The 26,499-nt window shown below is 40.5% G+C and overlaps 3 protein-coding genes across 3 annotated transcripts; 2 read left to right on the top strand and 1 right to left on the bottom strand.

Annotated features, from left to right (window-relative positions):
* Positions 1 to 51: 51 nt before the first annotated feature.
* yrdc (yrdC N(6)-threonylcarbamoyltransferase domain containing) lies at positions 52 to 5,793 on the top strand. Its single transcript, XM_068736265.1, has 6 exons — positions 52 to 269; positions 856 to 1,051; positions 1,738 to 1,852; positions 1,962 to 2,081; positions 2,266 to 2,396; positions 4,119 to 5,793. Exons 1-6 carry the CDS (start codon positions 101 to 103, stop codon positions 4,240 to 4,242), a joined length of 855 nt encoding a protein of 284 aa, XP_068592366.1. The 5' UTR covers positions 52 to 100; the 3' UTR covers positions 4,243 to 5,793.
* Positions 5,794 to 6,107: 314 nt separating this feature from the next.
* LOC137891390 (threonylcarbamoyl-AMP synthase-like) lies at positions 6,108 to 10,166 on the top strand. Its single transcript, XM_068735967.1, has 6 exons — positions 6,108 to 6,290; positions 7,229 to 7,421; positions 7,633 to 7,747; positions 7,857 to 7,976; positions 8,161 to 8,291; positions 10,013 to 10,166. The coding sequence occupies exons 1-6, from the start codon at positions 6,140 to 6,142 to the stop codon at positions 10,134 to 10,136; spliced, it is 834 nt and encodes a 277-aa protein (XP_068592068.1). The 5' UTR covers positions 6,108 to 6,139; the 3' UTR covers positions 10,137 to 10,166.
* On the bottom strand, positions 8,265 to 25,354 carry LOC137891389 (glycoprotein endo-alpha-1,2-mannosidase-like protein). The gene is made up of 4 exons (XM_068735966.1): positions 24,142 to 25,354; positions 21,838 to 21,947; positions 14,290 to 14,366; positions 8,265 to 13,191 (listed from the first exon to the last, which is right to left on the bottom strand). The coding sequence occupies exons 1-4, from the start codon at positions 24,635 to 24,637 to the stop codon at positions 12,555 to 12,557; spliced, it is 1,320 nt and encodes a 439-aa protein (XP_068592067.1). The 5' UTR covers positions 24,638 to 25,354; the 3' UTR covers positions 8,265 to 12,554.
* Positions 25,355 to 26,499: the final 1,145 nt, after the last annotated feature.

Genomic DNA, 26,499 nt, shown 5'->3' on the forward strand with positions numbered 1-26,499 from the left:
ATTGTTTGGGGGCGTAACCCGGAAGAGTTCTGTCATTTCATCAGGCATCAACATGCATACTCCCCGGCTGTGAGGTGACCGCCGCTGCAGCTTTGATTGTATGAAGTCCGTTTGTAAAGTCGCTGTTGAATTGATCAGATCCAGAAGAGCTCACAGTTCAGCCTCGGCTCGTCCACTCGGAGACATGTGTAAAGAGCTCAAGACCAAAGTGCTGCGTCTGCTGCCGCCGACATCCAATGGGCCATGTGTCCATCGGGAGAGCCAAACAGGTCAGCTCATATTCACAGCAAACGTGCGTCCCTGTAGACTACGCGTGTATAACTTTAATAGATTTGAGCTACAGTAATGTAAGATGTTTGGCAGTGAGTAGCGTAAACATGGCAGCGTGTTACATCAGATTCCTGTTTTTCCTGTCATGCGTGTGCCAAGTCGACACCTACACAGAGCTTTTGTCGTAGTCCAATACAGTAACTTGAATATACCTAATAATCAAACGGCTGCCTGCACACACTGAGTATCAAAGCTTTATTTATAATGTCATCATGTGACAGTCCATGGCATCAGATGTGTAACAGCTATTTGAAGTGAAATTACTTGATGAACTATGGATCTGTAATAAATGTTTCTCATTTAGTTGGGTAGTAAAAACTAAAGATATTTATCATATTCATACCTATTTCTATTTCTGCAAGTTTTTCAGCCCTTCACTGCCATTGACTCAATCTCCAGCATACATTACATATATATTGAAAATGACACATGTACATATTTTCTTCCCTCTGTGTTTTATTGTCATGTGTGTCTTGCAATGGATGATGCCTCCATTTACCCTCCCTTGTTTTTTTTAAACTGCAGATGGTGCTGAAATCCTGAGATGTACAGTGAAGGCTCTGAAGGAGGGTCATGTGGTCGGTGTTCCCACAGACACCATCTACGGCCTGGCATGTCTGGCCCAGAACTCTGAAGCCATCAGAAAAACCTACAACATCAAAGGACGAAATGGACATAATCCGCTGGCCATCTGTGTAGGAGAAATCCAGGATATCTATAAGTAAGTTTGTGTACGGATGCTTGCTGTTTTACCTCCAGAATGAGAGGAAGATGTAGATCTGGACCCATTTTGTTGTTTGACGGACGGTCAACTGATATTTCAAACAGTTTGAGTGCCTGTTGGTGTGAGTCCCTCAGAAGTGTGATGATTTTAATCATAGACCGACCACATATATTAGTCATCCGCAGATGAGTCAGATGCAGAAGAGGCAGAGATGCCGTCTCCACACCAACAAGATGCATTTTACATTTCAAGTGACGATCACACCTGCTGTCACAGAAATACCCAAGTATTCATTCATTATTTGCTTGGGAGAAATCTCTTTAAATTCAGGCATTCGTAAGTAAATCACAAAATAATACAGAGGAGATGAGGCAGACTACCAACTGACAACATCTTGGATTAAACAAAGAACATCACAGGCTTGCGATGTGACTCTCTATTTACTAAATGTACCACTTGCTTTAAAAGCTCTGCTCAACTTTAAAGGTGCTCAATACGGAATCCAGAAAATATCCGTCCACGCGGCTCTCAACATTGTGACAGCTGAGCCGGTGGCTTGCAGCTAACAGTGTTAAACTGAAGGTTGCGACACGCTTTGGGTCGGGGTGGAGTTATCAGCGGTAACTGCCGTATGAGAGCAGTCTAGAGTCATTTTTAAACATGGTTCTTGTTTCCATGGTCAGGTACTGTAACGTGAAGGTGAAGGCAGAGCTGTTAGATGACCTGCTGCCCGGTCCCGTCACTCTGGTGTTAGAAAGATCCGAAGTACTGAACAAGGATCTCAACCCCTTTACTTCAGTAAGTCCACTCCTTTTCAACTGAGATGTTACTGCAAATGGAACCGCAAACAAATGGTTTAGCACTGAATGTCACTCATCTGCTGTTAACGTGTCCATGTGCCCCTCAGATTGTCGGTGTTCGGATCCCAGACCATGTCTTCATGAGACGCCTTTGCCAGATGTGTGCCGAACCACTCGCTCTTACCAGCGCCAACATCAGCTCACGCACCAGCCCCTTGGCCGTGAATGTAAGAGAAAAATAATACACGACAAGCTGAGATGTGCTGTTATCAGTCTCACATTCACTGTGTTTCATTCAGTATGTTTCCCAGCAGCTTAGTCCAGGTTGGAAGGGTGTCTCTCTTTGTTTTTATCCATCTGTCATTTAAGATTTCTAACTTCTTCTTCAATGTTGCTGTTTTTCCTCTGAAGGAGTTTCAGGAGCTCTGGCCCAAACTCGCAGTGGTCGTGGATGGCGGACCAATAGGAGACCAGAGCCGCCTCGGATCAACAGTGGTCAACCTATCAGTTCCCGGCAAATACAGCATCATCAGAACCGGCTGGTGAGTTGATGCGCTTTCTGTGACCCAGTTAGCTTTTACTTTCTGCTGTTACATGTACCATTTACTCTCCCCAAATGAAATCATATCCACAGGAGCACCAAACCTTTAGCAAAGAAAGACTTTACTCAAGGATGTTTTGCAGAAAGGAAAAACAAACTCAAGGATGAGCTGATCACTGTGACCTCACAAAACACGTTTTGGGCCATAACTCAGTAATTCATATGCTAATTATGACCATTTCTCACAACTGTCTAATACAGGAATGTTCAATCAACATTTACAGGTTCAGAGGTCCACTTAAAGAAAATTGCCTCAAGCTAATGAACATCATAATGTCTAACTTACATCAGGATTCAGTGCCATCGTGTTTATTTTCTGTGCCCTCAGTTCATCTATTATTGACTTTTGGTCTGATCAGATCTATATCAGGTATACAACCGCAAGACTGTAGTTGACAGTCACAAACTGTTTTGTTTAAAAAGGCACAAAACAGATATACGGTCTAATATGCAGTCAGCATATCTATTAAATTGCACTTAATTTAACTTAACCATTTTTCACATGATATATTTTTGGCCTTTTCACTATTTATCGCTGTATAAATGTACACAAAATAAATAAACGTGATCCAGGTCACATTATACTTCGGTTCAACAACATATTCCAGACAAAGGATGTGATGTGATGGATCAGATTTCAGTCATAAATGAATATTGATCAGAGCGATCTGTAAATACTGTGTGAGACTGATGCTGCAGCTTGTCATTTGGTAGAATAATAATGATTTGCATTTCAAAACACATTTGCCAAATCCCAAATCCATTCTCCATACTGGTTTTTAAGATGCAGTGTGTTCACAGTGGAAGTATACTCAAAGCAGACAGTATGCATATTAAATACACTCGTTTTTAAGTATGAAGGCTTCTTACAGATGAGCCTCCTGCTGTGATTATGAATCTCCTGAAAACTAGTAAACACAATGGAGTCAGAATATACTGTATACGTGTACCCAAAATAAATAAACATGATACACGTCACATTATACTTCGGTTCAACAAAACAGCCCAGACAAAAATAAATTGTGGCTGGTGGTGAAACGGGTTAAAAAAAAACTCTTTGGGAAATTAAATTGGCAAAAGCTTTTGCTTTTTTTGACGTAGTTTGATTGCAGCTGACCTCACACATATTGTATTTGCTGTTGAAACAGTATACTATTATGAGGATGTAGTACATACTGTATACAATTACTGTAGTATGGATTTGGGACACGGTTGACTGCTCATGCTTATTTGCATGGTAAAGTTGAAGAAAGAGGAAACCTGTTTTATTACACAACTCAGGAAGAAGGGAACATACGCACCAAAGGAAAAACACAGGCTACTTTCCTAGAAACATGCATCTGCATGCATTCAGCACCTGCCAGGGTATTTGGTTTACTGCTGTGTTTTGTACTGAAGCAACAGTGTCATCACAATGTACTCCACCACTAAGAAGGATGGGCCTCCTGCAGCACCTGCTGTGATTATGAATCTCCTGAAAACTAGTAAACACAATGGAGTCAGAATATGTAAATACTTGAGTAATCGGAGGTGAAATGCATTGATTAGCAGACTAAAACATGGCTACGGACACAACAAATCTTTATTGCATCGTTTCCTCCCACATTTACTCTGAAGGACACTCGGTACATTAAACAAGAAATGACTGTAATTCTGTTTTTAGTGCTCTTTCTTCTACGGTTGATGTGCTGGAGCTCAAATATGGACTGACAGAGGAGCCGTGGGAAAATGAACCGTTGAAATCTCCAAACTCCACGTCACACGCTGAGACACACACCAAGCGTTGACCGCTGTCTTCTTCAGAAAAGACGAATGCTTTTCGTCTTCACATGGAACAATGAGTTTTCCCCGAGAAGAACTCAGGAACGACTCGACGGTTGATGTTGTTCTGGTGGCTGCTTTAAGGTCTGGAGTAACTCTTTTCCTTTATGTGTCTTCTATCACGGGATCATGTGGGACCTTAAGTGTCACAATTCTCTACCGTCTATTTAGAAACAAGGTCCGATATATTGTATTGAATTTTATTTTTTTGCATAAAATTTAAACTTTACATCTTTTGGTATTTTCAAAACAGCGGGGCTTAACAGAAGATTCAATGGTTTGAGATTTATTTTAATATTTCTATCATGGTTAGAATTGTCATAGGGTTCATTTTATGACCTAAATGTGATGACATAAGAGATGGGAGGAGTTCTATGAATTGCATTGACTATACATCAAACTTGAGTCCAGAACTATATTTTATTATCTTATGAATCCCCTGTATTTATTTTATCCGCATGTCATTTTAACGTGTGAGGCTTGCACTACGATTGGTCACCTGCGACAGTTACAATAACTCTGGTTTATGTTGGAGCCTAACCTACATTTGGAAGTTTGAAAATAATTTCTCTGCTCATTTGCAAGTTAAGAACTGTAGCATTGTTTTAATCCTCATGCCTGTTTTGATGGATTGTGCAACCACAATAAAAGTTGTTTTTTTCAGTATCAGTCTTATTAATGCATGAGAAATGTTTATTTTTTTAAAGCATTTCCATATTGTGTGTGGCTTCTGCATATTTAAGCAAGTGCTCACAGGTGATTTAAATTTCCCTAATTAATAAGTAATGAAGGGGCATGCAGGTAATCTGTTTGAAAAAGTGCCAGAAAATGCTTTTCCAAACATTTGCAAAATAACACCAGACTATGACTACAATTTGTATTTCTTTTGGATTGGTAAAATTATGTAATCTCAAACTTTAATAATAAAATATATTTCAAGGGTAAATAAAAAGTAATTTAACACATTTTTCCACGGTCCAGACAATTATTTTGAACACGTTTTCAATAAGGTTGGGATCGTTTACATATGTTACATGTATCAGTAGTTTTTGGGATATGACATTTTGCTTAGATGATGAAAAAACAGTTGTAAGATATACCATTTTGTTATGAACTTGTCACAGCTCTGCCACTTCTCTCCTGTCACTCTTTCTCTCACTCACCTAATCAGCTCATTCAGTGCAGCTGTTAGTCACACCCTCCTCATCAGCCCAATCACTCTCACCTGCTCTCTCTGCTGCACCTACTATTTAGACCCCAGTCTCACACACACACACACACACTCACTCACTCACTGACTGCCAGATCGTTCTCCGCTTCCATGCAAGACCTTCCAGCGTTTCCCTTTGGACTGATTTCCCGTTACCGACCCTGCCTGTCTTGGACTACCCCGCCTTGTCTCTGCCCCGGTAATTCATTCAGTCTTCTGTCCCCGACCACGAGAGCCTGCCGCTGTATTCCTGTGAAGATTCAACCTGTTGTGTGTTCTGAAGAGAATAAAGCTTCGATTCAAATCATCCCTGGTGTTTGTCGTACTGCTCCTGGGTCCTTACTACACCCGTTACAAAACTACCACATAAAACGCGCAGAAATATCCCCAGAGTATATCTGGAGATAATTTCCACAAAAGGAGCATTGATATGTTATCCTGCATAAAAGGTTATAACATCAATAGAGCGATCTAATATAAAACAGACACATCAATTATCCTTTTCCCACATACCAGTTAAAACAACGTGCCCCTGGCCCCTCAAGAGGTGGCGTCATTGTTTTGGGGGCGTAACCCGAAAGAGTTCTGTCATTTCATCAGGCGTCAACATGCATGCAGGCTGTGAGGTGACACACCCACGTAGCTTTGATTGTATGAAGTCCGTTTGTAAAGTCGCAGTTGAATTAATCAGATCCAGAAGAGCTCACAGTTCAGCCTCAGCTCACCAAATCGGAGGAAAGATGTGTTTTGTGAACAGGCCAGATATGCTGCGTCTGATGCCGCAGCTGGTTGAGGGCGAAACAGGTCAGTTTATATTCACAGCAGAAGTGCACGTGCACCCCTGTCGATTACAGGTTTATGACTTTGATAAATTTGAGGTGCAGTATTGAAGAAGGATTTTCAAAATATGTTTGTTAGTAACGCTAACATGGCAGCATCACATTCCTGTTTTTGCAGTCATGCGTGTGCCAAGTACGCCTAAAGAGAGCTTATGTCGTAGTCCAATACAGTAACGCTGATAAGCTTTATAATGAGACAGCTGTCTGCACACACTGAGTATCAAAGCTTTATTTATAATGTCATCATGTGACAGTCCATGACATCAGATGTTTAACAGCTATTTGAAGTGAAATTACTTGATGAACTCTGGATCTGTAATAAATGTTTCTCATGTAGTTGGGTAGTAAAAACTAAAGATATATATCATATTCATAGCTTCATCATATGTTTTGCATGCAGCCCTTTTTTTTCTGCATAGTAGCTTGGGATAAGATAAGTGTAGCTGAGAAGAAACTACAGTTACCTCAGAAATGCAGTGGAGTGGATATACGAAGTAACAAGTGTTTAAGCGCATGCTTTCATGCACTTTTTGTTAAAGAATGGTTGGTATACTGCACGTCCCATAATGCAAGTCAATAGTTATGTGAGACACTGTGCCCTGGAACTGTTATCACAGGCTGAGGAGTCCTCCACATAATGAGTACATAGACTTTCACATGTGAGTTCAGTGAATTGCCCTTTATGTGCAGCTCTAGAGCAACAAATGTCATTTGTTTTCGTCTATTTCTGTACGTTTTTCAGCCCTTCACAACCATTGAATCAATTTCCTGCATACAACCGACCTGTTCAATATTAGTACGATTGAAAATGACACGTATTTTCTTCCCTATGTGTTTTGTTGTCATGTGTGTCTTGCAATGGATGATGCCTCCATTTACCCTCCCTTGTTTTTTGAACTGCAGATGATAATGTCGTGAGCTGGACAGTGAAGGCTCTGAAGAAGGGTCATGTGGTCAGTGTTCCCACAGACACCATGTACGGCCTGGCATGTCTGGCCCAGAACTCTGAAGCCGTCAGCAAAGTCTACGACATCAAAGGACAAAATGGACATAATCCGCTGGCCATCTGCGTAGGAGAAATCCAGGATATCCATAAGTAAGTTTATGTACGGATGAACAATATGAAATTCCTCTGCCCATTTGCACGTTAAAACCTGGAGCATTTTTTAAATTCTCATCGCCTGATTAGACTTGTTTTGATGAATTGTGCAACCTTTTCGCAGCCAAAAAAGTTGCTCGCTGCTATATTACTGCTCTGAATCCTGTTTAGAGAAACTTCAAAACATGGTTCTTGTTTCCATGGTCAGGTACTGTAACGTGAAGGTGAAGGCAGAGCTGTTAGATGACCTGCTGCCCGGTCCCGTCACTCTGGTGTTTGAAAGATCCGAAGTACTGAACAAGGATCTCAACCCCTTTACTTCAGTAAGTCCACTCCTTTTCAACTGAGATGTTACTGCAAATAGAACCGCAAACAAATGGTTTAGCACTGAATGTCACTCATCTGCTGTTAACGTGTCCATGTGCCCCTCAGATTGTCGGTGTTCGGATCCCAGACCATGTCTTCATGAGACGCCTTTGCCAGATGTGTGCCGAACCACTCGCTCTTACCAGCGCCAACATCAGCTCACGCACCAGCCCCTTGGCCGTGAATGTAAGAGAAAAATAATACACGACAAGCTGAGATGTGCTGTTATCAGTCTCACATTCACTGTGTTTCATTCAGTATGTTTCCCAGCAGCTTAGTCCAGGTTGGAAGGGTGTCTCTCTTTGTTTTTATCCATCTGTCATTTAAGATTTCTAACTTCTTCTTCAATGTTGCTGTTTTTCCTCTGAAGGAGTTTCAGGAGCTCTGGCCCAAACTCGCAGTGGTCGTGGATGGCGGACCAATAGGAGACCAGAGCCGCCTCGGATCAACAGTGGTCAACCTATCAGTTCCCGGCAAATACAGCATCATCAGAACCGGCTGGTGAGTTGATGCGCTTTCTGTGACCCAGTTAGCTTTTACTTTCTGCTGTTACATGTACCATTTACTCTCCCCAAATGAAATCATATCCACAGGAGCACCAAACCTTTAGCAAAGAAAGACTTTACTCAAGGATGTTTTGCAGAAAGGAAAAACAAACTCAAGGATGAGCTGATCACTGTGACCTCACAAAACACGTTTTGGGCCATAACTCAGTAATTCATATGCTAATTATGACCATTTCTCACAACTGTCTAATACAGGAATGTTCAATCAACATTTACAGGTTCAGAGGTCCACTTAAAGAAAATTGCCTCAAGCTAATGAACATCATAATGTCTAACTTACATCAGGATTCAGTGCCATCGTGTTTATTTTCTGTGCCCTCAGTTCATCTATTATTGACTTTTGGTCTGATCAGATCTATATCAGGTATACAACCGCAAGACTGTAGTTGACAGTCACAAACTGTTTTGTTTAAAAAGGCACAAAACAGATATACGGTCTAATATGCAGTCAGCATATCTATTAAATTGCACTTAATTTAACTTAACCATTTTTCACATGATATATTTTTGGCCTTTTCACTATTTATCGCTGTATAAATGTACACAAAATAAATAAACGTGATCCAGGTCACATTATACTTCGGTTCAACAACATATTCCAGACAAAGGATGTGATGTGATGGATCAGATTTCAGTCATAAATGAATGTTGATCAGAGCGATCTGTAAATACTGTGTGAGACTGATGCTGCAGCTTGTCATTTGGTAGAATAATAATGATATGCATTTCAAAACACATTTGCCAAATCCCAAATCCATTCTCCATACTGGTTTTTAAGATGCAGTGTGTTCACAGTGGAAGTATACTCAAAGCAGACAGTATGCATATTAAATACACTCGTTTTTAAGTATGAAGGCTTCTTACAGATGAGCCTCCTGCTGTGATTATGAATCTCCTGAAAACTAGTAAACACAATGGAGTCAGAATATACTGTATACGTGTACCCAAAATAAATAAACATGATACACGTCACATTATACTTCGGTTCAACAAAACAGCCCAGACAAAAATAAATTGTGGCTGGTGGTGAAACGGGTTAAAAAAAACTCTTTGGGAAATTAAATTGGCAAAAGCTTTTGCTTTTTTTGACGCAGTTTGATTGCAGCTGACCTCACACATATTGTATTTGCTGTTGAAACAGTATACTATTATGAGGATGTAGTACATACTGTATACAATTACTGTAGTATGGATTTGGGACACGGTTGACTGCTCATGCTTATTTGCATGGTAAAGTTGAAGAAAGAGGAAACCTGTTTTATTACACAACTCAGGAAGAAGGGAACATACGCACCAAAGGAAAAACACAGGCTACTTTCCTAGAAACATGCATCTGCATGCATTCAGCAGCTGCCAGGGTATTTGGTTTACTGCTGTGTTTTGTACTGAAGCAACAGTGTCATCACAATGTACTCCACCACTAAGAAGGATGGGCCTCCTGCAGCACCTGCTGTGATTATGAATCTCCTGAAAACTAGTAAACACAATGGAGTCAGAATATGTAAATACTTGAGTAATCGGAGGTGAAATGCATTGATTAGCAGACTAAAACATGGCAACGGACACAACAAATCTTTATTGCATCGTTTCCTCCCACATTTACTCTGAAGGACACTCGGTACATTAAACAAGAAATGACTGTAATTCTGTTTTTAGTGCTCTTTCTTCTACGGTTGATGTGCTGGAGCTCAAATATGGACTAACAGAGGAGCCGTGGGAAAATGAACCGTTGAAATCTCCAAACTCCACGTCACACGCTGAGACACACACCAAGCGTTGACCGCTGTCTTCTTCAGAAAAGACGAATGCTTTTCGTGTTCACATGGAACAATGAGTTTTCCCCGAGAAGAACTCAGGAACGACTCGACGGCTGATGTTGTTCTGGTGGCTGCTTTAAGGTCTGGAGTAACTCTTTTCCTTTATGTGTCTTCTATCACGGGATCATGTGGGACCTTAAGTGTCACAATTCTCTACCGTCTATTTAGAAACAAGGTCCGATATATTGTATTGAATTTTATTTTTTTGCATAAAATTTAAACTTTACATCTTTTGGTATTTTCAAAACAGCGGGGCTTAACAGAAGATTCAATGGTTTGAGATTTATTTTAATATTTCTATCATGGTTAGAATTGTCATAGGGTTCATTTTATGACCTAAATGTGATGACATAAGAGATGGGAGGAGTTCTATGAATTGCATTGACTATACATCAAACTTGAGTCCAGAACTATATTTTATTATCTTATGAATATCCTTTATTTTTTTTTATACGCATTGCACTTCGATTGGTCACCTGCGACTGTTAAAAAACTGTTTTATGTTGGAGCCTAACCTACATTTGCAAGGTAAGAACTGCAGCATTTTTTAAATTTCCATTGCCTGTATGGACTTGTTTTAATGGATTGCACAACCTTTTTCAGTGTCGGAGTCTTATTAATGTATAACAAAATATTTGAGCCATACCTCTGTCTTTATTTTTAGGTGTCTGGAAGTTAAGTGTCTGATTTTTTTCTTTTTCTTTAATTTAAAGAGCAGACACCACTTTAAGCGCCCGTCTCAACCAAAGAGCATATTTTTATTCTCAAAAAATGCCTGTTTGAAAGTACCTTTTTACTTTAATAGACAGCAGGATTTTATCAAATGAATCCATATAGCAGAGTGCTCCAGTAATTGGTGCATTTGTATTCATATAGCCTCTTCAAAACATTGAGCCTCAACCTTAACACTTAACTGATTCTATTGTGTTTTCACTTCAGTGACAGAAGGTGCTCCCCATTAACATTGATTGACGTAACCATAATATTGCCAGGGAACCAGCAGAGACTCCAGAAAGTCACTGCAACAGGCCAAGAAATTGCAAAAACCCTAACATGTAATTTTTACACAAATGAGGTCTAATGTGTTAATAAATTAGCTTCAGAGCTGCTGGTAGATTCATTTTGATACCGTCAGACCCAGACTGTATTTTTTATTTAACAGGCTAATATGAGAGTGGCATCAATCTTCTCGTCCAACTGTCTGCCAGAACATGAGTTGAAAGTATTTTCCAAAATGCTAAATGGTTCACTTCACTTGCTTAATCACTACTTACTGCTTTTTAAAACACCATGGCTGGATTCGAACTTGCATACTAACATACTGTTCATACTAAGTACCATGTAATATTTAGTATGTAGTGCGTTTCAACTGCATATTATGGGGATTTTGTGCACACGAGAAATGCCTGTAACATATCAAGAATTTCTGAGTTTGAGACATGAGCTTACTGGACATACTCAACCGCCCCAAAATGCATTGCTGCCTTTCAGACTGTCCATTGGCCGACAGTGAGGCAGACGGTTGGAATATTTAAAATCATTAGGAATGATGGCAACGTTGAGGAACAGTTGAAACGAAAAAGTGCCAGAGGCCACTTTTAAAATGTACTGTAGAACACAAAAATATTTATTAATTTTAATTTGCCTTAAAATAATACAGGAACATGTTAAATTGAGTGGTAGAGGTAATGTTGATTACCTCTTGAAATTTGTGATAAACAATTTGTATTCAATGGTAGCGCGAACCATTAACGTTGTCATCGATACAGTCATGTGATGCAGAGAAGACGTATTGCTTGGGTATACTTCAGTGTGAACAGTGTGCCGGTAATGGCATACTAAATGGTTAATTAAAGAGGCAGTATGCAGTACATACAGATTTAGTATGTAATACGCAGTACGGCATGCGTTTTCAAACACAAAGGGGAGGTCACTGTTAGTGTATGAAAGTGAAGCCATAGAAGTGTCTGGCTATTGTAATCAATTCTATTATTTAACTGCAGAGAGGGAAGGAGGCCCTTACATGGTGACAGTTTTTTAGTGTGTTTGAGACAGTTCATGAAGTTGCATTAAGTGTACAAAGACCAAGATTCTGGGCTGTCAATGGAACAAATTCCTTCAGAATAACCCTTTTTAATGCTGCTTTACTCAGAAACTCAAACAAGACAAGTCACACCGACGACACAGTGTCCTGTTCTTGCAGATCGGCATGTGTGCACAAAAATACGCACACACACTTGCAGAAACTCTCACATCCGGCTCGTCTTTATGCGCTCATATCTATACTGATCAGTCTCTACATTCACTCCCTCTCTCCCCCCTTTGTTCTCCCTCCTTCACTTCCACTCGAGCATGCTGCTTCAAGTCAGTTTGATGAAAACTCACATGAGCCACTGCTCCTTCTCTTTGTTGAACTGCTCCGCCCAGCGGCGGGTCAACTCCAGGTAGTGATCGGGTCCGTGTGGCTGGTAGTCCAAGTACACACGGGTCACTGTTTTTTTGGGCATTGCCCTCTCTATCTGCGTCCCCTCGTGCCATTCATTAAAAGATGTGATGGCGACGACGTCCGGCCTCGCATTCAGCGCCGCCTGCAGGGCCGTCTCATAGTAACGACCGTTCACCCTGTTGCGCATGTTGTGGTTGTTCCACGGCCGGATGCTGGTGTCGATATAACCAGGTCCAGCGCTTGGGATGAAGAGGAGGTTGTTGCCGTCACAAAAAGCTTTGATGGCCTTCCAGTTCTGGTGAGAGGAGCCGAAGGAGAAACCGTTGGAGGCAAAATAAGTGTACATGCCATCAAAGCCTCCTGCGAGGATGTCGTGCTTGTGGCGCTCCTCCACGATGAGTGCGATGAAGATGGAGTCATAGGCTGAGCCGCGCACGCTGTGGGAGCCGGTGGGAGTCAAGAATTCAGACCAGGACTCTGGAGGAGTCAGGTAGGAATCGTAGATGTAAAATAGAGGAAGACTCTTCCCTGTGCTGGAAGTGAACTTGTAGAAGGCTCCATGGTCACCATACCTTTTTAAAGACATTAACACAGTAAAATAATAACATAGTAAGTTAGTGCTGAAATAGTTAGTTGATGAAGTCAAACGGCTGCTATGTTCTTTACTTATCATTTTACAAGGCTTGACAGCAAATGAATGGAGCTAAAAATAACTTTCTAATGAGTCTGGTGGTAGAGAAAACAACACAAGGGTCTTTAGAGTCAATTCAAAAGGGTTTATCCCCTCAGCATTAATATTATTAAGTGCCAGTGTAATCTGCATGTTCAAATTGACTGTAGGACATGAGGAAAACACAAGAGGAAAGCTCAGGTTAAAAATGGAAAGGATTCATCATCTGGGGAGCTTGAATCTGCTCAGATTTTCTTGACAATCTTCTTGTTTTTTCCACGACCAAAACCAGAGCTAAAAGAGAGTGAATATTGGACCATTGTGTGGCCAGAAACACAACTCTAAAGAAATAAAAAGTTGCTCCGTAACTGTAAATAAGCAACTGTTGGAAGTTCACCATATCGAAGGTGAGAAAATCTTAATTATGTGTTCACAACTGATTTCTGCTGCTCCCAAGTGGCCATAATGAATCAGTTATTGAATGTTTACATGAGGGGGAACAAAAGTGGAATCTTTCTATTAAGTGATTAAAGGAGGTTTATAAGATCACCTAAAACATACAGATGTATCCTCTGGGCACCATGAATGCAAACTTAATGAAAAGCCAGCCAATAGATTTAGGATACATTGTCATGGACAAATAGGGTCGCTAGAGAAAAGGTCAGAGGTTAACTGATTCTTCATTTAATGACAACATATGAAGATTTGCTTTCCATTTCTTGCTAAAATTTGTTGAAAATCTAATGTATTTCATTTTAATTTTCTAATGTTTGGGGCATTTGAGTTTGAATGTACTCGACAGATGCTCCTTTTCAGAGCAACCTTTATATTTAAAGTTTTGTAAAATTTTATTTGTTTCAAAAACTCATTCATAAGTCATGAAACTAGCCTTATATAATCCGAAATGCTTTCTAAAATTATTTCAGTTTTGTAACTAATGTTCTTTTAACTGTGCATGAAATCTTAATGGTTGAGTCAGTGATGGAGAAGTACAGCCTACCTGTCAATAATATACTTGATGTTGTCATGCACGCTCTGGTCGTTTCGTCCTCTGTATGGTTGGATGTGAAATGCAACCTAAGAAAACAGGCAGAAAGACACACGCTTTGTTAGTTTCCATTCATCTTATACCTGCTGAAAAGATACTCACAGATGACCTGGGCAACTATTGACTTAAAAACAACATTCAGCTTCTCATCAGGGATTAACAATTGCGACAATATAACACCATGACAATATGTTTTTTTAATTCAAGTTTGTTACGAATAACATGCATATTATATAATAGTCAAAGGCTGTTAAATCTGATCGGACTGCCGATTCCTCCTCAAAAAAAAAAACATTTTAAAAACAGAGCTCTACCTTTTTAATTCGGCAAAACAAGTAAGTCATGCACGATTTTGACCTTGTGTGGCCCTAAGCAAAGCATGACATCAGGCGTCTGGTTTCTCTTCCCTGGTATGTTACAGTTGACTGTACTTATTTACATATTTCCTCAAAACCTATGAATAAATGTGTCTAACACAAACTATTGCCGCCACCAGAACATCATAATGCAGTTACCCATTCAAGCAGGTCCTTTTGGACACGATGTGACTTCAAAGAACCATATTTTCACTATTTTCATTTTCATGACAAAGTATGTCACACTTTAGTGCTGCCCCTCTGGAGACTTTTGTAATGCTCACTTAGTGGCTCAGTTAGAAACGGCTATTTGCAATTGATGAACAACAGCAGTAGAGGAACAAGGGACCTGAAGTGACACGTGCAAAAAATGTGCTTAAGTTGAATATTTTAAAGAATGGCCAGAGAATTCAGAGACTTTGAATAATGTATGATCAAAGTGAAACACTTTTCTTCTCCAGCAGTGGACACCCAAGGGGGACAATGTGAATAAAAATGGCTTTTTAAGATGCTGGAGGCCAACAGCAACTAAATGGATGTAGGATGTCATCGAGTGAGCTACATCACCTATGTTGTATGATTCCTCTCTTGTGATAAAAACCTAATGAAAGTCTGCGTTTAGAACCAGTAAGATAAAGACTGATTGGACAGGTTGATTTTTTTATTTGACGGTTACGCTAGAAGAAAATGTGAAGTGATCACCAGAGTTATTACAAATCATTCTGAGAGGGACATGAATGTGTGTTGCAAATTCCAATGTAATCTATATAATAGTTGCAGAGACAATTCACTTAAAACCACAAATGTCTGCTGGTGGCACTAGATTGAAAGTCAATGGATCAACAAAGTCATTAAGCACCCACAGAATGGATTCCACCATGAATGTCTCTGCAAAATGCCACAGCGATCCATCGTACAGTTGAGATATTTCAGTCTGAAGTGATCGACCGGCAGACTGACACTCCCCTCCACAGAGCCACGCTGTTAGCATGGCTAAAATGCAGAAACACTGACATACTCATGCATCACTATCTAGAATAAGAGCTTCTCAATAATGAAAATTATGTTTTTTCCATTTTAGTTAGCCACACTGAATCGTTGTCTCATGTATTTTGTAATAAAATTGTCAAAATGTTTACTATAGGGAGTGTTTGGTGTTTGTCTGTGGAAAAGAGGACTGCTGGCTGCACTGACTGTGTCACTGTGACATTGAGCATAAGTGTACTAATGGATTAAAGTGATGTTTAGAATTGGCTCGAGCCGAGCAAATTGTTTTAAACTGCGAATGTCACCTGGAGGCAGGAGAACAAAACCACTTGTGCCACTAATGGTGATGCTAAGTGATTTTATGTGCAAAACGTACATTGTAATGGTGTAAGATGCATTTCCTGGCAAAATATCAATTTGAAGAAAAATAGAGGAAGGAAGATCCTGACCTTCTGATGGAATGATAGCCCAGAAACAATGTTTTTTACGCCGTAACTCTCTGGACTTCTTGTAAAGTAACAGCCCAATAATGTGAGATCAAATATGAACGTATTTTGAAAAACTATGAGGCATTAGCAGATATGAAGCCATATAGTTACCATCCACAGAGGGGGAAAAGCTGTTATGGTCTCCTGTTCACTGTAGCAGAACACAGGCCACTAGAAAGCTCATTTTCCAAACACATTGGCCCATTACTCCGTGGTAATTTCAAAGTAAATGAGACAGAGTCTTCGCATTTTAATACCTCATAAACATTGACAGCATGGGCCAGGATCAAGCCCATGATTCATGCTGAGCAGAGTGGAATTTAGTGCCATGTCATGCAGAAAGCACTAAAGGAGGGATACGAGCCAATGCAAAGATAAAGGTCCGGACCCTTATAACAATTTGATAAATTTTAACAAAGCAGAGCAAATTTCTTCATGAGAGAGTGTCAGTTTTGCTCTGTGGTCAAAGCCAGTGCACGGAGTCACGTAGCTACTGCTGGGATCTGGAAAGTGTGGCTGATGCCATCATAGGGCACCCAGTGGCGTTTTTGCCCCGTGTACACGCAGCTACATGGCCTATTTATTGGATAGAACTTGTACAGCCCCTCAGGGTGCAGATTGTTCAGAGCGGCAAACTGAGTCATGGGACCCATGATGCACATTTTCCCCTCTGCTCCTTCCCTCCTGCACCCAGCTTCCAATCAACCCCCCACCCTTTCCCCACCAAACCGCCCCCGCCCTCCCCTGGGCAGGAGGACTGTTTCAACTCCTCTTCAAGCTGAGGTCGAGCTCTGCTGTGGAGGCTCCATGTGATCTGCTCTCCAACTCTGCTGTACGAAATGTAGGCTACACAAGCTTTTTGTGTGGGTGCTGCTGAAATACTGTTCAACTTATATAATAAAAAGGTACATTGCTTTCTTGTGTAGCATTACCCAAAAGAGGAGCCAGTGTGCTTTTTAGCTGTGTGGTGTGGGATTGCCAGAAATAAGGAAGTTGGAATTGTTTTTTGTTGAGATAGATCTGCACCAGTTTCCATATTTTAGAAAAAGTAATTACAGGTATATTAAGATAGGCAGTATGAGAAAACTAATGTGGCTATTGAAGCGTAGTAGAAACACAAAATACAAGTATAAACCTGAAAATGAGCATAATATGTCCCCTTTGAAATATTGTAATGACTAATCTTGAACATAACTTTATCAAATCAGATGTGGTGTGGGAAGACTAGCTAAATCCGCCGTAGTAGCTAGCGCCGTAATATCCTTGTAGGAGGTGTGTGTTTGGATCTCGGTTGGCAAATTATGGTGATTATGCTCTAATTTATTATTTTTCCCTCCTCTTGACAAGAGAGCAAGTTAAGGAGATGTTGGTTGAGGGCAACAGTCCTCTACAACTCGAAATGACGCTGTAATCTCTTTGTCACTGCCACTTTTTAGAGATCCAATTTGATAGAATATTAAGCGGTAATTCATTTTGATAATTAATTCATTGTTTATGTCCTTTTTCAAGAAAAAATGACCAAACATTCTCTGGTTCCAGTTTCTAATATGTGAAAAGTAAATCTAATATATTTGGCATTTAAAGTGTTGTTTGAATAAAACAATCAATTTTAATACATCCACTTAAAATGAAATGTTTAGGAAGTTAAATGTTGCAGCCTTGCTTTGTATTGTGCTCTCAGTCTGATGTTGCATGGTCCTGAATACATTTAGAATCTTGGAAAGGTCAATGCCATATTCATGCCTCAGTGAGCCATATAAAACCACTGTACAGACAAATTCACATGCTGTTTTTAGATTGCTCTGTGAAGCAGTTAAAAGTCTGCCAAGCTCACTGTAATCCTTGTCTTCAGTTCAGAGGAGTGCTGCTGTGACAAACGAGACAAGACAGCACAGGGCAAGGACGGACAAAGATATGAGATGGAAAACAAAGTGGATATGGACAGGTACCCTATCCCACTTTCGCAGAATGCATTTTAATTGTTTAATGCAGAAGTGGAGTTCATTCTTGCTGGTGTTTTCTGTCTTTTTCCTATCTCTTTATCATTTGCTCATCTTTTTACAGCATATACCGTTATTGTTAAATTAACGTTATTAGTTTTGTGTAATTACATCGACTCTCCAATGGCCTGATGTTTCAAAACAACACTGCTCATGCATTCTTAGAAGCATTTCTCAGATTGGCCGCTATCCACTTTGCCACTAAAAGCAGATTGCCGATATGCGTGTTTCCTGAATCCTGATCTGATACATTTTTGGCTGTTGCCACTGCTCCTGTGGGACCATCAGTCTTCCTTTGGGCTTCCCTCCCTCCTTTTTTAGCCTGCCTTTCATTTGAAAAGAGCAAAGAAATAATTTAAGGTTGTTGCTTTAGAAAATTTGCATTTGAGTTCCAAATGATCAGAGCCAAAAGTTCTTTACCGTGTCAGCATTTTGCTGAAATTATGCAAGAAGGAACACTCCAGAGAGAAATGTCCCTGTTTGCAGAGGGAGTGGGAGGAGTTTATTAAAATCAAGGAGAACTGGAAGAGGATGCTTGGAAATGCTGCACTCACCATGCTGCTTCCTCCACGCTTTTATGAAAATGTTGTGCTTGCTCGGTCGCTCATGATAATACAGCATGACATTAAATTCAATCTATTAGCTTCTCTCCTGACAGCGTTATGTGTAAAACCTCATCAGCTCAGCGTTGCATGTCTAATCCAGGCGTTGTTGTCTTGCCCTCGCAGTGATACATTATTTCTTTGCCTGCAGCAAAACAGCAGACTAAACAAATGTGATATCAAATCTGACAGATTGGCCTAACAAACTGTCTCTCATCAGAGCTGTTTATACGCAGGATGAGGCCAATATGTGTCACATCGCTGCTGGAAAATAAATTATCTTTATCTTCACATCAGGATACAAACACTTGCATCATAATGAATTGTGTTATACTGATCCTTCCAATGACTTTGCTTTGTAATTAACCTTGGTGATAACTTTAACAAGTTGTCAATACAACTTGTTTTCGTATAGATCAGTGACTGGTTAGTTTTGGTCCTCTACGGTAAAATACGTACATTAAGGAATATACATGGTGGTGGTGTTTATTTCCACAATTTGACAAATTTTGTATGATCTCTAAATTGCAGGACAGGCGTTCTTCTTTAAAGTGAATTGAACTGGGACTCAAAAACAAACAGAAAATCTCAATACTATGGCCACTATTTAGCAATTTAATTCCTATAAACATCATTAGGGCTGTAGGTAACTTACTGATTTTTTTTTTTTTTTTTTTGCCAACAAATTGTTACAGCTCTAAAAATCATAGTAATTTAAACAAAACCTTGCAGAAATGTTGATGCTTTTATCTGGGCTGCTGGCTGATTTTTCTTTACTTAAACATTTAGTGTGTTGTGCAAATGCTGTACGTGCATTATTAATGGCACCTGCTTTAACATAGAAAAACTCTTACAAGCTTGTCTCTCTTATATGTCATTTCAAATTCATACAGAAAGCTTCTGAGTAGCTTTTAATATGCACATGAACACATGATGTATTTTTCTTCAACTCTCATTTAAGAGAAAGTCTGACAAAAGGAAAAACCTCAAACTCCAGCCATTGTGTCATACTCTCTTTTCTGCCTTGCCCTTCGTCTCTATCTTTATCTGGAGAGATTCTGACAAGGATTGTATCGCATTACGAGCAAGCTTTCCCTGTAAAAGTTTAATAAGCCTTCGATACAGCGACAGGAGGCAGAGAGACCGACATGGTGGGCAGTTATTTCCTTCAATGTGCCATTTTCCAACCTAATTGGCAAATCGGTCATGTGGCTTTACTACCCCCCACCTCTCCATCCTGCTGATATGCTCACCCCCACTGAACAACTGATCCAGCAGCAGCAGCTATTTGACCTGTTTTTTTTTTTTTGCTCTAATGCTGGAGAGGAAATGCCATTGCAGCTGCAAACATCCAGAATCAAATCCGTGAGTAGCACAGACAGCTTCATGGGAGGCAGGAGAACAAGTTCAAAAGCTCTTAACCTTCCTCTCTTGTGACAAAAACACACTGTTGTTTCCATGTGTAACTCCCCACAGTACAATAGCTCCTTTTGGGATTACTGTCCTGAGCAGCGTTAAGCTCTTTACTTACCTTTGTGAAGCATCATTAATCCTTTTCTAGCTCCTGTCTCACTCTGCTCTTAGTGAGATGAAAGTATGGTGAGATAATGGACAGAGATATTTACACATCGAACATATGTCTCAGTACTGCTATACGGCACATTGTCTCTGTTAGTTGTAGCCTCACTAAGGTTTAGTTCGTAGTGCTTGAAATGAAGTGGGCTCTGTTCAAGCTGGCTTTCTGTATTTAATGGAGTGCCTCAAGGTTCTGTTCTTGGCCTCCTTTCTTTTTTCTTTACATAAGTCATTTTGGTGTTTCTGCCCCTGGAACTAACACTCATTGCTATGCAGATGATATGGTGTATATGGTGTTCTTCTTCACCAGACACATTTCATAAATACACTCTACCTTTAGTAGCTTCAGTCTTAGCTTACTCAACTCAATCTAGTCATGAAGTCATAACAACTAGGTTGATGTTGTTTTCTAATACTAGCCTATATACAATGTGGACATTCTGACAGCTCAGGGGGAGACAATATAACTTGTTACTTGTTAAAAATACAAAGGTATTTAGTTTAATGTGTATCTTTCTTTGAAGCAACAACAGACTGAAGTTAGGTTTGTATATTAGACACAAGTCTTGTTTGTCCTCTGTATGCTTTCATTTATAAAGCTGTTCCAGGTAAATTACATTTATATCCCTGGCAATTTAATTCACAGTGTTTATCTTGCAATCATTATATCAAATCACAAGACATATACAGTATCTGTTAGATAAGGGAGTATTTATGTTTTCTGCTCTAGCCAATGAGACACAGTCTGCACAAGGGATGATGAATCTAATACCTCTCACAGAATTCAAGAAGATTGTTAATTTTCCGGTGATGATTTTATTCTTGATTCTGTCTTTTCTCAGCCTACTTTTAGTCTTATTTCACTATTATGTGTTTTTTTAATGTTTTATCTGTGGTCTGATTTTGTATTGTTGTGTCTGAAACTTTTTATGCTGCCGTCTTGGCCAGGTATTCCTTGTCAAAGAGGCTGGTTTAATGGGATTTACCGGATTAATTAAAAGGTTAAAGCTACTACAAGAAATTGTCATGCCCCACTGGAGTCTGACCTGAAGGACTTTCTGGTGAACCTGAATGATTTCATCTGATTTCATGCGGAATCCGACCAGCTGGCACCGATGACTAGCATTAAGAATAATTGCATAGAAATAGCCAATCTTCTCGCTGATGGTCTTGTTACTTATTGTAGGTCATATAGTTTAGTAATTAATTGAGAGTTTTATAAGCAGTTTAACATTCCTCACAGTAACTTTAAATAAATAGAAATAGAACAAAAAATAAAAGTTGTATATACCCCCTACAAAGCCCATACCAGCATTATTGGTGTAAAACTGTTTCATCAACACCTACTGATTTAGAATTAACTCATTTTCCTGCGACAACTTGCAGTCTGCGTAAAATTGAGCTGATTATGGATTTGGTTCGTTGCTTTTCTTCCCGCCTTGGACTCTTTCCCCACTTTGTTTCAGGCCACACAGACACACATGCCTTTTACCTTGAGGTTGTGTCTATATGCAGCATCCAGCACAGCTGGTACCAAATCCTCAGCGGGTTCCCCGTTGTCGTCAGCCAAGCCGGGGGGATACCAAGACAGAACCAGAACCCCTGGAGAAAAACGTAAACTCATGAGTCTGATTATTCATTCTGGACCAAAGACACTGGTTAATACCTCAGAGAGCATCTACTGCAGAGTCCAAAATGCATATGAACCTCTAAAAAAAGTTATCTCATGCATTGTCGAAATGATGTATGGATTGTAAGAAATGCTGACAGTCCTGTGCTTTTATTAATCTACAGTGAGGTTTTTTTCATGCAGCCCTTCACACAGTTTTACAGACCCATTTGAGACCATTGAATGAAGTCAGTTGTGCGTTTATTGAACACACTGTGAAATTTCTGCCCCGGTAATCGATTAGGGTAATTACCTTATTTTATAGGACCAGACAGAAGCTGGTAAGGTTTGTGGTAGGATACTGTATGCATGGTTGGATTATGAAACAATGAGTCATTGGGCACAGATATGTAAAAGGCCCCCCATCCCACCTAAATAAGAGCAAGACACCACATAGAGCAAAACGCGTCACTTTGGGGTTGTTTAGCATCTCTTTGTGGTCATTTTGTAACCCTTTTTGTTCATTTGCATTTCTGGTCGTTAAGCGTCTCTTTGTCATCGTTTCGCGTCTCTCTGTGGTCATTTGTGTTGTGTGTTGCTCAAATGCTGTTGGTGCATTTTTCCATGGAACCTGCTTTGACATGTCCATAGAAAGAAATGTTGACATTCACTTCAAACAGAGGCTCATGCACGGTGGCCCCCTGAAGCCTTGGGCCCCTGGGCCTGTGGTCTGTAGGCCTTTTTCAGTATTCCATCCGTGGCTGAGTTGATTCTTTTTATCTAAATGCCTACTTGCCCATCACCCATGTCCTACACCCGATTGAGGAATATGTACATATTTATTATGTCTCGTGTTAGGGGCAATCTCGCCGTGCAGCTTTAGTGTGTGACAGCTTATATATTGCAGTTGAGAAATGCTTCCTCATGCTCTGATTCTGGCTGAGAAATAGCTTCATATCAGCAACAACGGTGCCTGGCACCAGAGAGGATCTGGCACATGGAATATGCACTAAGAGCTAATTCATTAAATAAACGTCCACTTGCTGTAGAGCTATGGGGACTATTAGATTACAATACGTCTGTGTGTATTAAGAATGAGGCAGCTGCTATTAATTTTATTTATGGGCCTCTGTGAAGTGGTGGGGAATCAGTCATCGAGCCAAATGGAACTATTTAGAGTTTGGCTGGCTGTGGTGCCAAATTAAAGTGATTATTTTTTACAAAGCATTTTGAGCCAGCACTCCCATGATCCATCTGTCTTCGTGGTGAGGTTTCAAACGGAGGGATGGCGTGGTTATCGTTCCGCATGGTGTACAATAACCTACTGAGCTGCGGGACAGAAACATCCGGGCCTATGTGTAGGCTGCTGACGTCTGGACACACCAGGCTGTTACTCGATACCAGGCTATACAGGACAGTGCTGTCGTCTAGGGAAGCCATACAAGTTTTTGAAAAGAATAACAACATACATATCAATATTTCATGAGAAGCCCAAAAAAAACCTCTGATCCGACCCTGGGTGATAATTTAATACCGTTCATCTCTGCTTTTATGCAAGTCTTATAGAGTACACACTTAACCTTAGATAAAGCATGAAACACATTTAAATGTACACTATTTCATTCCCCTTTAAAGCTCTATTATCAGATATGTTTTATGACTCTTGCTATGGTTTTTATTAAATCTATTCGTATTTTTCTCTGATAAAAATTATAGTAGTTTTGCCATATTAATAGTGTAACATATAAACGCATTAATATCCTTATCTTGATTTCAACCACATTACCCAGCACTGAGGGACATACTGTGTTGAAAAACACACTAAAATGTAATCACACTCTAAATTTCCTTAATCAATTTTGAAGTTGTGATAGTCATGAAGGTGTTCCAGTCATAATGTAGACCTAATAAGTTGATCTCTTGATTACTGGAGCTTAGTCATGAAGTTTCTCTCTGTGCTGCAGAAGAAAGCGCAGCAGCAGACATTTAGGGACTTTGAGCTGGGCGTGTGGGGAGCTGTCCAGTGATTGTGTGGTGCTGAATTGGTTTTGTGCCTCTCCAGCAGCTTTATAGAGGCCAGAATATTCTGTGCTGCATCTGAGCGCAAACAAAAAGCAACACTGAACTGTTTTCCTTACTATTTCTTTCCAAGAAATCTACGCAGTCCGTCTCATCTCTGAACCGTACCTGCTGCAGATGCTCCTATCTGCTCCATGTGGGATTCCAACACGTCCGGATCCCTCGAGCTGTACGGATTAAGTTCGGGGTAGAAACTGGAGCCGATGTCCTCAGGCGGCATGTGTCTTCCTCTCGGGTAGCTGGACGCGATTTTGGGGTCCCAGTGTGGAACCAGGATATGGTCCCAATGAATGTACTTGCCGTCCATATTTGGGTTGCCGTACCAGGTGTAGTAAAATATATGAACATCATAAAAGATGGTACCCTCGGGGCCAGAGTTGGACAAAACTGCTTTAGAGTCGCTGCCGGCCGGACGGTCTTGACCCGGGGACGCGGTGGAGTCACGGGACACCGAGCGCCGGTCCATCTTCCCCCCGATCAAGCCCGGAGCCAGATCCGAGAAGCCGTCGCTGGGCTTCAGGGTCCTCAGTCCCATCATGGTCCCAAAGACGAACAGCGTAAAGAGAAACAGAGCTATGCACGCTTTCCTGCGTAGTCGTGCCATGTTTTTTGGGCTGCAGTGACGGGACCAGGAGCGCAAATAAACCTCCTTCTGTCTTGTTTCTGCTTTCCCCTCACCGAGAGTTCACCTCACGACCTACGAGTTACTCTTCAAAGTGTCCTGCAAGGCAACTGCAAATAGCATATTCTTCTGAATTCATAGCTTTAAAAAAGTAGCTACATGATTGCAGTACAGACGCAGCAGACTACTTGACGCAGTTGGCTGTTTTAACTTTTTTTTCATTCTGCTGAGCTGCGTAGCTGCGTAAGTGTAGCCTGTGATGGAAACTCGCCTCCTTAAGCGCTCCTTCTGCTCCGTACAACGGGACTGAACCGAGTCCGTTAACGTGTTCTCCCCCTCGGCTGTAACAGGCCGGATGTTCGCGATGCTGTTCCCATCAAGACGCTTCACTCACTGATCTGCAAACTGTTATTATCTGAGCTGCTTTAGTCCAGCTGGCTGCAGAGTCCCGCCCAGAAGCGGATCCGTCCACCTGACACCGGACGCGGACAGACGACCGGCGTCGAGAGGATGCTCCGCGGTGACATCCAGAGGGGGGTTTCCACCCTCCGTTGGGTGACGGTCCGTTTTGGATATCAAAAGAGGCGGGGCTCTTTGGTGGATCTCTGTTTTGCTTGTTTGTACATGGCTGCAGAGCCTCGCGCAACAGACATATGAGGAAAAATGACCATCACGTGAATGCTGTCAGCACATCGGCAACAAAGATCAAGTAAGTAGGCTATAGTATTGTCGATGTATCACAAGTGACATCACCATGACTCATCGCAGAGTCTAACCTCTTTAGCACGAGACACTTTGTCATAATGTTGACTTTAAATTCCAAAGTGTTGAATTGAAGGCGCGTTGACTTCAGAGATGTACTGACATCTAGTGGTATTTAATATTATAAAACCCAAGGGCACTTCACCGTGCTGCTTTCAGGTACTGCCGGGAATTATGACACCCTAGATGTCTTGCTGTTGTGATGTCCAGTTTAATATGCAGAGAGAGTAGGGATTTTATTATTATTGATACAAATAATATTAACAATGAGATTAGCAATAATAAAACAATCATATTGGTAATAATGATGGTGATAATAATTATAATCAACATCATTATTTTAAATAAGTGCAAAATGAGTCTCTCTGATTATAATTAATTGATGGATCTATTTTTGATCAAAGGCAAAATGTTCCGTTCATCTTATTTATTACTGCCGACTTCGAACAAAATTAAGGAGTTTACCTTCAACCCCAGAGGAAAGAAAACAGTTAGTTTAACTGTTAAACTAATTACCGATCAGTCCATTAAATCGTGCAATTTGGCTGGAGTCCAGCACTGAGATCTTGGCTTCCGGCCAAGATAATCTGAGGCAGCACTTGGGAGGCACTGACCCCTCCATCTGGTTTACTGATACTTCATTAGATTGTTTTCCTTGTCCGCTGAGCAGTTTGTTTAGGCACAAACTGATGACTGATATTATCATGCAATGAGAGTTTTAACGTAAAATCAAATCTAAAATAACAATTGCTGTTGAAGGTAATTCAAGTATATTACCGATTTGTTTCTGCTTTCCTAATGTTAAATTTGAAACCCGCAATATTAAAAGAGTTGGAGTAGCTCAAATGTGTATTACTGTGAATTTTCAAAGGCCAGTAAAGCATTTTGTGCAAGTTTAAAGCGGATGTTGGTGCCGTAATCAAGGCTCAGACTGTCATCTTTCCAACTGTACCAACAATAAAGAGACCCAGCAGTTTAATTATGTACTACTTTAAGTATATTTTCTTGTGTCAGTGTTAATATCCCTAAAACTGAATAGCCTACTTCAGGTTATCCCATTCGAAATAATTTTAAAACGTCAT

Source organism: Cebidichthys violaceus, unplaced genomic scaffold (genome assembly GCF_023349555.1).
Source record: "Cebidichthys violaceus isolate CVI_PGR_0920_01 unplaced genomic scaffold, fCebVio1.0.p SCAF_7, whole genome shotgun sequence".
Taxonomy (NCBI): domain Eukaryota; kingdom Metazoa; phylum Chordata; class Actinopteri; order Perciformes; family Stichaeidae; genus Cebidichthys; species Cebidichthys violaceus.

What these genes read in the sequence shown, in the direction of transcription:
- yrdc (XM_068736265.1), top strand. Translation starts at nt 101, where the DNA reads ATGAAGTCCGTTTGTAAAGTCGCTGTTGAATTGATCAGATCCAGAAGA. An exon ending in CCATCGGGAGAGCCAAACAG is followed by an intron (nt 270 to 855) that starts GTCAGCTCATAT and finishes TTTAAACTGCAG; the next exon opens with ATGGTGCTGAAATCCTGAGA. An exon ending in AGCATCATCAGAACCGGCTG is followed by an intron (nt 2,397 to 4,118) that starts GTGAGTTGATGC and finishes TTCTGTTTTTAG; the next exon opens with TGCTCTTTCTTCTACGGTTG.
- LOC137891390 (XM_068735967.1), top strand. Translation starts at nt 6,140, where the DNA reads ATGAAGTCCGTTTGTAAAGTCGCAGTTGAATTAATCAGATCCAGAAGA. An exon ending in GCTGGTTGAGGGCGAAACAG is followed by an intron (nt 6,291 to 7,228) that starts GTCAGTTTATAT and finishes TTTGAACTGCAG; the next exon opens with ATGATAATGTCGTGAGCTGG. An exon ending in AGCATCATCAGAACCGGCTG is followed by an intron (nt 8,292 to 10,012) that starts GTGAGTTGATGC and finishes TTCTGTTTTTAG; the next exon opens with TGCTCTTTCTTCTACGGTTG.
- LOC137891389 (XM_068735966.1), bottom strand. Translation starts at nt 24,637, where the DNA reads ATGGCACGACTACGCAGGAAAGCGTGCATAGCTCTGTTTCTCTTTACG. An exon ending in CATATAGACACAACCTCAAG is followed by an intron (nt 14,367 to 21,837) that starts GTAAAAGGCATG and finishes CTGTTTTCTTAG; the next exon opens with GTTGCATTTCACATCCAACC. An exon ending in ATCAAGTATATTATTGACAG is followed by an intron (nt 13,192 to 14,289) that starts GTAGGCTGTACT and finishes GTCTTTAAAAAG; the next exon opens with GTATGGTGACCATGGAGCCT.